Source organism: Manis javanica, chromosome 9 (assembly GCF_040802235.1).
Source record: "Manis javanica isolate MJ-LG chromosome 9, MJ_LKY, whole genome shotgun sequence".
NCBI lineage: Eukaryota > Metazoa > Chordata > Mammalia > Pholidota > Manidae > Manis > Manis javanica.
Window position 1 is genome coordinate 8,966,520 of NC_133164.1, and position 13,696 is coordinate 8,980,215.

Genomic DNA, 13,696 nt, shown 5'->3' on the forward strand with positions numbered 1-13,696 from the left:
TATAAAGGAACATGATTACAATCAACTGCCCCCAATTATTTTTGGACTCCTCAGATGTTTGTAACTTGAATTTATTTTACTACTTGCAGCTTTACATAATATTTAATATTATGAAATCAGCCAAAATTTCAGGGATTCAGGAGCTAGTTGTTGAGTTTTAATGTATATGTGGGTTAGCGTGGTTCCGTGGTATTTGTACAATGGCTTTCTTGGGCACTGTTTGATTTGGTGGCACATTTGTGGTTGGTGAAGTGAGGAAGTGGATGGCGACTGATATCATCTGTTGTAGTTGTACTGTTTTGGTGGGTCAAATGCAGCCAGCATGAAGGTTTTTAAAAAACAAATTTTAGATGTCTACTTCTCTAGGTAAACAAATCCATAATCAAATCTTAGTTTTTGATTGGCATATTTATAATAGAAGCATAGAACTCATATGTCAAAAGGTCACATTTACACATCAAAAATTTTTCAGATTGTAACTTTTGACCAGCTCATAAGAGCTGTGAATGGCCATCCCTAAGTCTCCACTGGCTCAGTGAAGGTGTTATGGCTAGAACCTGGGTCTATAAAATTTCCTTGTATCATATTTGAATAACATTGTGAAACCACTCTTTATTTCCTCCTCTGAGGTGTATAATCTTGAAGGATTTCTAAAAGGTTCTGTATGCAGTTTTGGGGTACATTCAAAAAGCATCCCAAATTGAGGCCTCCAGATGTTTCCCCACCCTACAGTAAATCAGAGAACAAGCATAATTTGAATATTCTGCATATATTTACATATCGATGTCAAGAGTCCCTAACTCCAATTATGTAAAATGAAACTAATTAGTGCAGCCTGCTGCAAAGCCCATATTCAAATCTAATATTCAGGGCAAGACAGCCTGGAAATACCTAGCACATCTTAACGCCAATTAGCTTGATTTCTTCTGGGAATAGGGGAGCTACAGATGTACCCACCTAGCTGCATCAAGAACATAGGTGCTCAAACATAGGGATCAGATTCAAGTTGATTTGTCCTAAGCTTCTGTTTTGTTCTCCTTCCCAGTGAAAATTGCAACTGCCTGTATTTACACACACTGCAAACATTCATGTTCTTGTCGTGCTCCTGCGAGGACTGAGTGGCACGCTTTGTCTTTGGTGAGACTTCTCTCTTAAACGCGGAGCAGCAGACAGGAGCCCATGCACCTTCCTGGTGTGAGAATGACTACATTTTCCCAGCTCAGGCTGTGTGCTGCCCAGAGGCCCTCTTCCCTCCCTTCCCTGCCTTCAGAAAGCCTCCTACCCAGTCCTCAGCGTCAGCATGGCCCACTCTAGGTACCTGAGGCTTTGTAAGCAGGCAGAGCTTTTTTAAAATTTCAAGTTTGCTAGGGTGGCTTTTGGCCAAGTTACTAACCTCCCTGAGGCTGGAATTTCCCAAGTTTGCGTAAAAAGACAAGGTGTTTCCTTTCTTTTGCCAGTTGCAAAGATTAAGTAAAATATTGCTAAGTGCCCAAAACATAGTATATACCAGAAAAACACATTACTTCCTTTCCTCCAAGACTCAGTCCAGGTGTTAATCAATGAAAAGTCTCAGTGGACTCAGGGGCATTCAGGCACCGCCTGCCTTAACAATTATCTCCTTTCACATTATCTGGCATTTATTTGCTATTTCTGTCCGGAGGCCCTGACATACAGGAAGCCTCCTTCAGTGGCTCCTGGGCTCTGGACAGCAGTGGCTTGCAGGGGAGATGCATAGCAGCAGGTGGCTGGCTCAGAACTGGGGACACTGAAGTGGCAAACTGGGATGTCAGCTCCCACCTTGGTGTAATTTAGATTTACTTGAGAGTAGTTGGAAAAACTGATATAGTCTCAGCATTCACAAAAGAAAAAAATTCTGTTTATAGAGTAGGTTCTGCCCTTCTCTTTGGCCCCCATCCTTTACAGCAAGGGCAAAACTGGAGATCAACATGGGACTATCATCAGAAATAGATGTCTGTGAGGTCACATTAAATTAACCCGAGAAAACATCCTGGGAAAAATTGGTATCCCATCTCCATTGGTTAGCTGTTCCCCGACACAGACCACCTCTAAGTGGAGATAGGTTTAGGTATGTGAAATAGACCTCCAAAAATTATGTACCAACCTGTGTCCCCCAAGAGGCAAAGCAGTTTTGCCCCAGTTGGTCTAGACCAGTGGTCTCTAAACTGGCATGCAGTTTTTGAAATGCACAAGGTGATTGATAAGGTTGAGAAAAAAAAATGAAGCTTATATTATTAATTTTTATCTCATTCTTTAAAATTACCACTTGCATGTACTTATTACATATGAGATAGTGGAACACGTGTGTTGTTAACAAATGCCCAGGTGTACATGGGGGTCTCCATTTTTGCGATCAGGTAACAGTGGTTTAGGTAAGTAACACAGCGTTCCCTCTCTGTTCCCAGGCTGTGCTTCAGTACCTGCTCCGCAGAGCCAACTTCAGCATGCTCAAGCGGAAGCAGAGCTCTAGGGTGGAGGCCCAGCCGGTTACTGACTTCGGTCCTGATGAGTCTCTGTCGGACAATGCTGACATACTCTGGATTAATAAGCCAGTAAGTGTCTTTTTTGAAGTATGGAGAAACACATGCCGGTATAGAGGAAATTTCATTCATATAATTCAAAAATCACATACCTTTAGCTTTGAAATGTTTGTCTGACCTGCAGTAGAATATGAATGAGCCTGAGAGTCTGGAAGTGGAGAACAATCCAGATGAAATACAGAGGAGCCCCGGTGAGGCACAGGGCAGCCAGGGTGGCCGGCTCCCTCTCTCCCGCTCTGTGCGTGCTGGCCTCCCAGTCCCTCAGCAGAGACATGATGCCCCTTCCCGGCTGATGCAAAGCTGGCGTCCCACATGAGTAATGTGCTCTACCAGGCCTCCTTTATGTACAGTTCTCAGCATGCGTGAGTGTGTGGGAGGTACTTGGATGCTTGGAAATAAGTCTCTTTCTGAGTTGGAAATTTTGAGTGAAAGGAAAGGTTAATGAGATAGTGGATAGTGTCTCTGAGGAACTTTGTCACATTCTCTGCCTATTTAAGCTGATGGGAACTTGAGGGAAGGTCTTCTGTACCAAGGAGCATGGTGTCCTCGATAGCACAGCAGCCAGAAGGTGGATGGCATGTTCACAGGCCTGGGAACTCCGCTCTACAGCACAGAGTGGGCTCAACTTCCTTAGAAACTCAAAGGAGAAGCAGAAGCAGGGATATGAACTGTTACTCTCGCAGGACTTGTCTCTCCGTTGGCCGTGACGGAGTATCTGCCTGGACTTTCTGCCCTTTCCAGGCTCCTTCAGCTGAAGGCCCCTCCAGACTTCTCCAGCATGCTCAGATGTCTTTGTACGTGTCCATTTCTGTTCATATTCACCGTCCACTTGAGTCATCAAAACATCCCTGTTACCTACATTGCAGATTAAAATGTGTCAGTATTACAGTCAAGGCTCCTTATGTTCTGGCTTTAACTTGCTCAGCAGCTGCAGGTTCCTGTGTCCACACACTGTTCACTTGGACCTCATCAGTGATTTCCTGCTCCAAGATATCAGCCATTTCAAATTGCTTCTCTTGCCCAGAGGCCCTGTCCCATCAACCCTAATGAGTCAAGTCCTCCTCGTCATTAAGGCTGCTCAGATGTCACCCCACCCACAGTTCTCTGAACAACACCTCATTTGACCAACCCTGTCCATCACAGATGGAATGAACCTCTTCTCTGTCCACTTATCCTATTTCTATTTAAGTGTCAATATATATTGTATATAAATATATATTTTATGCATATCAAATTGCAAAATAATGATGGATCAGAACCAGATTGTTCCCATTTTTGTTTCCTCAGAGCCCAGCATAATTTCTGACACAGAGTAGGTCTTCCATTTGTATTTACAGAATTGAATGGAAAAGACAATAAAGCATTTGCTAGCTTTTCTTACTGTCTGCTACATGCAGGGTTCTCCGAGAATTTCTGAAGAAGTAGCCTTGGAAGCACTCACTAAAATGATTAACGCTGAATTATAATTCTTTCTCTGAATTCAAACAGATTTCTTGTGGAAGAACCTATCTTTTGAAACTTCTGTGCAATTAGATCCTCTGTGTCGGAGGTCCAGATGGGGCTAAATTCATACACTGATGTTCATTGAAGTGCTTGCAAATTGCATGAAAAAGACATCAACCCTTAAAATAAATTTAATCATCAGTGACTTACGTGGTGTGGAGTTAACAGCATTATGTCTTCATGCAAATATTATAACTGTCAGATTAATATTATAACCCACTCACCAGCCTACGAGCATCTGAATCTCAAAATTCCAACAACCTTTTCTATTTTTCATTTGGAGCGCTTGCTTGCTTACATAGCTGCAGAACTCACCCACTATGAAATGAAAACATCTTTTTCTGGGGGTGTATAATATTAAAAGATGAACTTAACTGAATAAATATCCAGTATAGTCAATAAATAACATGTTTAAATTATGCTTAAGAATTGCATACTCATTAACTAGTAATATTAATTGTGTGGGTTTACATGCAGATGCAATTAGTATTATTTATTCTGGGTTTTGATTTTTATAATAAAATATCGTATGTGAGTGATTGGCCTATTCATACACACAGGTATACACACACATGCATGCACATTTATCTTTTAAGTTTCTAACTCATGTTGGAGTAAAGGAAAACCTTTAAATAGTATATGCAGTGCTAGAATTGTACAGAAACTTATTTTCTGAGTTTTGGAAGAGATAATGAGCTAAATTTGTACAAAACATGTCCTCCAAAACAAAGAGGAAACTCCATTTATTTATTATCTTTCAAAAATATAGGATAAGATGGATCTTAAAAAATATTTTTTATACAAGGATGTTACTTATAAGATACAAAGACAACCCTACATGTAGGTAGTAGTATATAGAAATTAATTTTATAAAGCACTTGTGATCTACTAGGACAGGCCACTGTTGCTAGACACTCAGGAAATTACACTAAATATAATATGATCCCTGATTCTAGGTGTTCATAGTACATAAAAGTATAAAAGTAATAGTACATCAAGTTTCTATATGAATAAGTTACTGATATTTACTTTAATTGAATCAGGATCTCCTGGTATAATGGCCTGTTACCCGGGAAAGTATCAGAGGCACTGGAGTAAGCCTGACGGGGCTTGGCTCCTAAATGCAGGATCACAGAAAAGTCTTTGAACCTTCCTGAGTCTTAGTGTGTCCATGTGGAAATTCGGCCTGCTTGGACTATTAAATGATGTGAAATACGTGAAAGTACTTTGCACATTCTGTGCACTTCATAGGTGTTGATTTCCTTCTTCCTCTTTTCCATACTGGTGAAATATTTTAATCTCAGTGTTATGTTTTCCAAATACTGTAGTTCATGAGATAAATTTAAGACACCACTTTTTGGGGTCGAGTACTAACTCTGGGCCGTTTTTGCAGTGGGTTCACTCTTTGCTGCGCATCTGTGCCATCATCAGCGTCATTTCCGTCTGCATGAACACTCCCATGACGTTCGAGCACTACCCTCCTCTTCAGTATGTGACTTTTGCTCTGGATACTTTACTGATGTTTCTCTACACCGCAGAGATGATCGCGAAAATGCACATCCGGGGAATTGTCAAGGTGAGCGTTCCCATGTCATTGAAACTGATGACCAGAATGCACTGAAAATCTTAATCAGTTTAATAACATTTTCATATTAATTTCAGTAAAACAAAACATCTCTCATATCTACATGGAAGTCCTTTTTAAAAGGGCGTAAATTCCGATTGGTGGAAATACAATGTATAAGAGTGTTTAAAAAGTTAAATAAATTGTGCAAGGCGCAGTCTTGGACTCCCTGGCAAGGAGCTAGATGGCCCTGTCAAGGGCTCCGTGAAGGCCAGGGTACAGTCTGTTATGCCTCCTAGGGGCGAACCCACGAGCTGGCGCAACGACCAGCCCCAGCAAGGCCCCGGTGGACTTGCAGAATGCAGAATGAATGTTACCTGGTACAGTTACACATGGTGATACCCCGAGGCATTTTGAAGATACAAAGGAGTAGGGAAGGGCAGGAGGTGGAAAGGCGTTGTAGGCTGTAAGAAAAGAAAGATGTAGCATGAAATTGGCACCACTGGTAGACAAAAAAAAAAAAAAAGAAAAGAAAAATAAAAGGAAGAGCATTTCTATCCTGATGTATTTCCTCCTTCCACAGAACCTTCTGGCCTTCTACTGATCTTCCCAGAGGTTAGAAATATGTACACAGTGCTGGCTCTAAAGTATTAGATTGTACTATTTAGGGAGCCAGTGGTGTAATAATGTAGCAGAACGGACATTAACCTCTACCAAGTGACAGATTTAGCTCAAATCCTAGCTCTTGCATTTACCGGCTGTTACAGCATCTCAAGTTAGGTAATTTTGGTGGATAGCGCCTTATTCTATACAAGGATTTCAAGAATTTAATAATGTGATGCATAACATGAAGTTACGGGTCAACTTCCTGACTTCTCTATACATAATTCATTGTATTCTATCCTAAAAGAGAAAGATCACAGTCAATGCATAATTCTTTTCATTTTTAACTTATTTAAAAACTTTTTATTATGGAGATATTTGAATTTACACAAAAGTAGAGACTATAATTGGCATGAATCCCTATAACTCAATATCAAGTTATTGATATTTAGCCAGTTCCATTTCATTTTAAAGGAAATCTGAGAAATCAGGTCATTTCAGAAATAACACATTATGCTTTGTTGATAAAATTTTCCTTTTTTTAAAATAATGATCACGCCAGTATTGCATCTAGCAAAATTAGCAATAATTCCTTAATTTTTGTAGGCTAATACCCAATCCATATTCATATTCCCCAGTGGTCTCAAATATTTCCTTTTAGAGTGAGCCTTTTTGAAATAGGGCTCAAATAAGCTTCACAAAATGTATTTGTTATTATTTTAAATCTCATTTAAGTCTCTTTAAGTCCATCAGTTCTCAGCCCCACATACCCTGTAAAAAAATCTCTCATGTTATTGATCCCTTAGGAAATGAGGTTTTGTTTTACAGAATGTTCTGCATTCAGGTTTGGCTAATTGCTTGCTGGTGGTTCCATTTAATAGTTTCTGTATTCTCCACATTCCCTGCACTGTTTTGACTGTGGACCAGTGATGTACACAGATGCCTCTTACCCCATGCGCTCACCATAAAATAGGTGGTCAAACATTTGGGTATTTGCCAATCTGATGAGCAACTCTGTGTTGTTTGAATTTGCATTTCCCTTTAAAGAGTGAGGTTGAACCTGATTCTGTGTATATAAAGGTCATTTTCAAGTTTTTTTTCATCCTAGTTTGGGGCACTCAGTGTGTATTAGGAATATTAGCCCTTTGCAGCATAGGTTGCAATTACTTTTTCCCATCTGTCATTTTGCCCAGGCTCTGATCTTGGTGATTGATGCCACACACACGTCTTCCTGTCCCAGATCATGGGCTTGTCTTTCCTCCTATCAAGTCTACTGTGTGTCTTACAGGAGTGTTTTATTTTTTCCTCACATAGATGGTGCACATTTTTATCTTTTTGCCATCTGTATGGGTTCTTATCTTTTATTACGTATCCTAATTTACTGTTTTTTTTTAAGTGAAGGCTCTTGATTTCTAATTCTAGTATTGTTTATACTTTTTCCATGAATTCTTCTGGTATTGCCATATCATCATATCGTATACAAATAAAAGGCAGATGTATTTATTTTTTTGCCAATTCTTCTGCCTCTAATTGCTTTCACTCATTTAAATTGGGTTGGCTAATACAGCCCACTAAATTTTAAATAGTATTAGAGGCTGTGAACATCTTTGTTTAGCTCCTGGTTTATTTAGAACACCTCCAATGTTTTCTCATTAAGTAATTTGAACGATTTGAGTTTGAAGCATCTGTTTTTTTAATGAAGTCAAGAGAATAAACATTAATCCCAATTTTTGCAAATCATTTCATAACTATCTTTTAAATTGTGTTGAAGAATTATTTTCTTCCTTAGCTCTTGGTGTATTTCCTAATACTGAACCATTCTTACATTCCTGGAAACTCAGCTGAGTTATGGCACATTTTTAGTCTGTTTTAATGTGCTATTTGTTTATGTCTGTTGTTATTTTCCTTGTACTTATGTCTCATTTTCATTAAGTTTTGACATTGTATTTTGTGCGTGTGTGTGTGTGCGCACATGTGCATGCACTCCTGTGGTCTACAATAGTCTCAGTAATCTTGAAATTGCTTAAACTTTAAAAGTTTGGTAGAAATCCCCTGTGATAGCATCTGGTTTTACTGCTTTTTTGGTAGGACTGCCTTCTATTTCTATTTCTTCTATGGACATTAGTCTGTTTAGGGGTGGTCTTTAGGGGTGTACGGTGAGCTGTGTTTTCTTAGGAAATTATCCACTATTTGGTGTATTAAAATATGGTTGCTTAAAATAATTTTAATCTCCCCACTTTAATTAGTATTTTCTCCTGATTTCGAATTTTTGTTATTTTTGACTTGAGTTTCTTCTGGTTGACTAGTATTGCTTCTGTATAGTCCAGCTTGGCTAGTATTGTTTTTGTTTGCTTTGTCTCATTTCATTTCTTTTTCAGTTAGCCAATAAGTTTATTTTGTTGATTTTTAAAAAGAATTAGCTTGTGTATTCATTTGTTCATTCATCCTAACTTACTAATTTTTGCTTTTATCTTTATTAATTTCTTCCTTTACTTGGTTTACTTTTTTGTTCAGTTTCTAGATTTTTGAAGGTGTTTCACATTTTCATTCCTTGAGATTCTTAAACATGCTGTTTCATTGTCCTGTGGATATAAATGTTGCTGCTGAGAATATGTTTTTTCCTTCTATGTGATTTGATCTTTTCTCTGAAATACTGAAAGAGTCTTTCCCTTTATTGTTAAAGTCTGTGGTTCTATGAGAACATGTGCTTTTGTTAACTGTTTTGGGCATATTTCACTAGTACCTCATGTGACATGTATTTTATTTCATTCTGTGTTGTTTTTCTTTAGTATTCCTTTTACATTCCAGTTACACCAGGATATATGCTTTGATCTTTTATTTCCATCGTCTTCTTTAAATATCTTTTCTTTTTCTCCCCCCATTTTTTTCTGTCTTCCTCATTGTTGTTACTTATAGGAATGGGAGTTTCTCCTGCATAAAGGGAAACCCTTTCTTGCTCTTCTTGGCTTTTGGTGGCTTCTGGGAATCCTTGGACATCCTTGCAGCCCACAGCTCCATCACTCCAGTATCTGCTGCCGTCTTCATGGGGCCTTCCTCCCCATTCTGAGCCCGTGTGTCCTCTCCTCTTCTTGAAGGACACCAGTCACTGGATCTAGGGCCCACCCTAATCCAGTATGATGTCAAGTTGACTAATTACATCTTTGTAAGGCCTATTTCCAAATAAGGTCACATTCTGAGGTTCTAAGTGGGCATGGATTTTGCAGGGACACTACTCAGCTCACTACAGAATCAGTATCACCTAGCCATTCGACCAGTCAGCTGCTTGCCATTCTCAGGTATTGTTAAGTAGCTTTGGAAAAGGCCTTCAGAAGTTTGTGGGGTGGCTCATAAAAAACTGGAGCAGAAATACGAAAGGAGAAATTCACTTCAGTATTGGAATTGAGCCTCAAAGGAACCATCAAAACCACAGCAATCCTGTTGTTTTTAAAAACATTTTAGAAAGAAGAGGAAACTAGGGACACAGGAGTGAACAGACAGCATCTAACAGTGAGCTGGTAAGCACAGAGACTCACCATGAGCCTGTCAGGAGTGCAGTGAGCACGGGCCCCAGGAAAGGTGGCGTGTCTGTGACATGATCCACCTCCCACTGGGAAAAGGGTTTGTTCATGGGAGCAGTGGGCACCCGCCATGCCTCACCCAGTGGATTTCAGCATGATTTCAGAATTGTCTGGGTCTTCCACAAAGTTGATAGGCCTGTTATTTTAAGCATTAGGTTGAGAGATGTCCAGGTTCTGAAAATTGGTAGCTAAACCAGGAGGTCAGCTTGGAGGGGAGTTGATCTTGTGAGACTGCTTGAGGTATCTTCTTTGCCACTGTAACTTTGCTCCCCAACACAGCCTGTCTGGTGTGATACCCCAGACGGCCTTGGATGACCCTGGCACTGTGTTCATTGGTCATTCAGAAAATGGCAATCCTTAATATTCTGGATGGAGCACTTTGGGAATGAAAACACCTTGTGTTGACTTCTTTAAGATTCCTACTTGAATGAACAAAGTCACATTTTCCTAGAATAAAAGTTTTGTTCTTTAATTATTTACTAAACTGAGACTTGAATTTCACATCATAAAAATGACAGTAGGCATCCTTTAATTGTCCCTGTCTAATGATGAAAATAATAGAAGTGGACTTGATACTTAATTTCTGTATTTATGCCAAGTAAACAGAGCATTGAATGGACAGAGGTTTTAATAGTTCAAGTATTGGAAGTCAAAGCTGTTGTTAAAAAGGAAAACATCTGATGTGTGACTAGATGTTTTCAGAATGCTATAAATGAGCCATTTCCAGTATTTTCTGACTTCTGTCAACATTTAGATGATGAGTTATTTACTATAACTAAAAATGTTTTTCTTATTTTTAGTTTGTAAGCTTGAAAATTGAAAGTTAATATCAAATACATTTTTTCTGTTTTTCACTCAGGAATACTTGGATTAAGTTCAAACAATGCAGATCTTAGTAATTTTGCATTGCTAACATTATTTGAAGTGATTATTACAGCTTTATATCTTACTAAGAATGGTATTCAGTCTTTAAATGCTGGTTGAAATTTTGGTTAAATATGGTTAAATATGAAGTCTGATTATCCTGAACCAAGCTTTAGATTTACCTCACTGAATTTTCACCACTAAGACCCCCAAAGTCATAACTTTGTTAATGTCATTTTTATAATACTAATTTCTGCAAACATGCATGCTGTGTAAGAGACACAGAACAGCGTAGACTGGACTTGAGATTACATTATTCTTGTATTTCAATTTTAACTTACTTCCTTTTGCATATATACCCAGCAGAGGGATTGCTGGATTGTAAGATCTATTTTTAAATTTTTAGGCAACCCATACTGCTTTCCATCATGGCTGCACCAATTTACATTCCCAAAAATGTGCAATGGTTCCCTTTCCTCCACATCCTCACCAACACTTACCTGCTGTCTTTGATACTAGCCATCCTCGCACATGTGAGGTGATCTCATGTTGTGGTTTTGATTTGTATTTCCCTGGTTATTGGCGAAGTTGAACCCCTTCTCATGTGTCTGTTGGCCATCTGTGTCTTCTTTTGAGAAATGTCTATCAATGTTCTTTGTCTTTTTAAAATCAGGTTGTATTTTTGGTTTTGGTTTTTTTGCTATTGAGCATAAATGTATGCCAACTCATCAAATTGTACATTTTAAATATATGCAATTTTAATTGTCAATTATACAGTAAAGCTGGGAAAGATCTTAAACTTTTCATAAGACAGTTTCAGCAAAAATATCATCTGTCACAGTAAGTTTATGTTGTTAATTTAAATTTTGCTGACTGTAAATTTGTTTTGGTTTTACACTTGAATGAAAAATATGTACATATATAGGTATTTAAGTTACATCATAATAAAATACATAAGCCCAAATAGGGGCCCTATGATGAATTGTAGAGGACCTCATGTTACCTGAGTTTGAGTCACTATGCTCTCATCAATTAAACCTACTACAATTTTTAAAACTTTTATTTAGCACCTGCTAAAAAACTTATTTTTTTCATGAAATATTTCCAGCTTTTTCTACCTTAATTCATTTGCCAATAGCACTACAGTTACCTCTCACTCAATTTTTAGCCTTTTTACCCAGAATGTATGTGCTGTGTTTGTTCATTTAGAAGACTTAAGCTTGTGTTTTTTTCACACACTGATAGGAACATTATGAATATCTCTGTGTATATTGTGTTCTATTTTAAGCACCATTCTTAGTGAGTTTTCATATTTAGAACAAAGTTGTACAAATATTTTAGTTGGAAATCAGTGCATATTAAATGCATATTAAGGAACAATCAGATTTAGTTATTAAGCATGTATCACCAGTATGTCATATGTCTTCTGTGAGAAGAGTGTGTTTTACTTGATATACATATGTATTAGGGATTTGGGGGATGCTGGTCTTTTATTTTTTAAAGTGTTTTCCATGCATAAAACTATATTTATCCATAATAAGATGTCTATAGAAGCAAACCAGCCCATTGCTGCCCATCATACACAACTCTAAAATTATACTAAGCCTGGTTTGGCCATGTTATGGTATAATCAAAATTCCTACCTGATGTTTAATGTGATTCATCTGATAACACATCGTTTATGTAATTATCTGCAATAAACCAAACCCAGAAACTTTTTCAGAAGAGAAGTATTAAAGCTATGGCTTTCTAGGAATGCCATTAATTTTATTGATGTAGTGTTTTCCCTAATTTGTTGAACTATGTATAAAGATAAATTTAAGACATTAAAATTTTATGAAGGGGAGGAGCCAACATGGCGGTGTGAGTAAGACAGTGGGAATCACCTCCCAAAAACATATAAATTTTCAAAACACAACAAATACAACTAATCCTAAAAGAGAGACCAGAAGATACAGGACAACAGCCAGACTACATCCACGCATGCGAAAGCCCAGCACCTGGTGAAAGGGGTAAGATACAAGCCCCGGCCCAGTGGGACCCGAGGGCCCCTTCCCCCAGCTCCCGGCGGGAGGAGAGGAGTTGGAGCAGGGAGGGAGAGGGAGCCCAGGACTGCTGAACACCCAGCCCCAGCCACCCGCACCAGAGCACAGACACAGTGCATGCATGGAGGGCTGGAAACTAGGGAAACAGGGCAGCAAGACCTCTGAGTGGGTTCCGAAGCTGATGCCCCTGTGACAAAGAAAAGCGAGTGCTTTTTGAAAGTCTTAAAGGGACAGGGATGCAACAGCTGGACAGAAACAACACAGGTCACAGTCCAGCAGCTGGAAATTACAGGGAAAACTGGGCGCACTAACCCCCTGGGCAACAGCTCTGACACCCCTCACGGAGGTAAACAGTCAAACAGCCCCCTGTCCATTAACGCTCCGGGCGCTGCAAAAGCAGAGAAGCAGCCTAAGGCTGGCCATGCCCTCAGAAAGGGAGCTTCCTCCACACCAGCCGGCAAGACACAAAGACCCAGTCTACATGCAGTTACCCAACACAAGCCACTAGGGGTCGCAGTTGTCCCAGTAAAGAAAGGCCAGTAGCAAGTGGAAAGTTTGGCCCTCCCAGCTGACAGTCAATAGCACCTGTCAACATGAAAAGGCAAAAGAATATGATCCAGACAAGACTAACCCAGACAGCTTCGGCATCTGCTACATCTTCCCCTGAGAAGGAACCTGGGGAGATAGATTTAACCAGTCTTCCTGAAAAAGAATTCAAAACAAAAGTCATAACCATCCTGATGGACTTGCAGAGAAATATGCAAGAACTAAGGAAGGAGAATACAGAAATAAAACAAGCTCTGGAAGGACTTCAAAACAGAATGGATGAGATGCAAGAGACCATTAATGGACTAGAAAACAGAGAACAGAAACACAGAAAAGCTGATGCAGAGAGAGATAAAAGGATCTCCAGGAATGAAAGAATTCTAAGAGAGCTGAGTGACCAAACTAAATGGAACAATATCTGCATTATAGGGGTAC

At 39.1% G+C, this 13,696-nt stretch overlaps 1 protein-coding gene across 5 annotated transcripts in view; it reads left to right on the forward strand.

The window, feature by feature from the left end:
* NALCN (sodium leak channel, non-selective) overlaps positions 1-13,696 on the forward strand; it is a 281,692-nt gene that overhangs the window by 13,723 nt on the left and 254,273 nt on the right. For all 5 annotated transcript variants that reach the window (XM_073212395.1, XM_073212394.1, XM_073212391.1 and 2 more), the window contains exons 2-3: positions 2,424-2,570; positions 5,455-5,637. In XM_073212395.1, the coding sequence (XP_073068496.1) occupies positions 2,424-2,570; positions 5,455-5,637 (330 nt within the window). The remainder of the gene's footprint in view (positions 1-2,423; positions 2,571-5,454; positions 5,638-13,696) is intronic.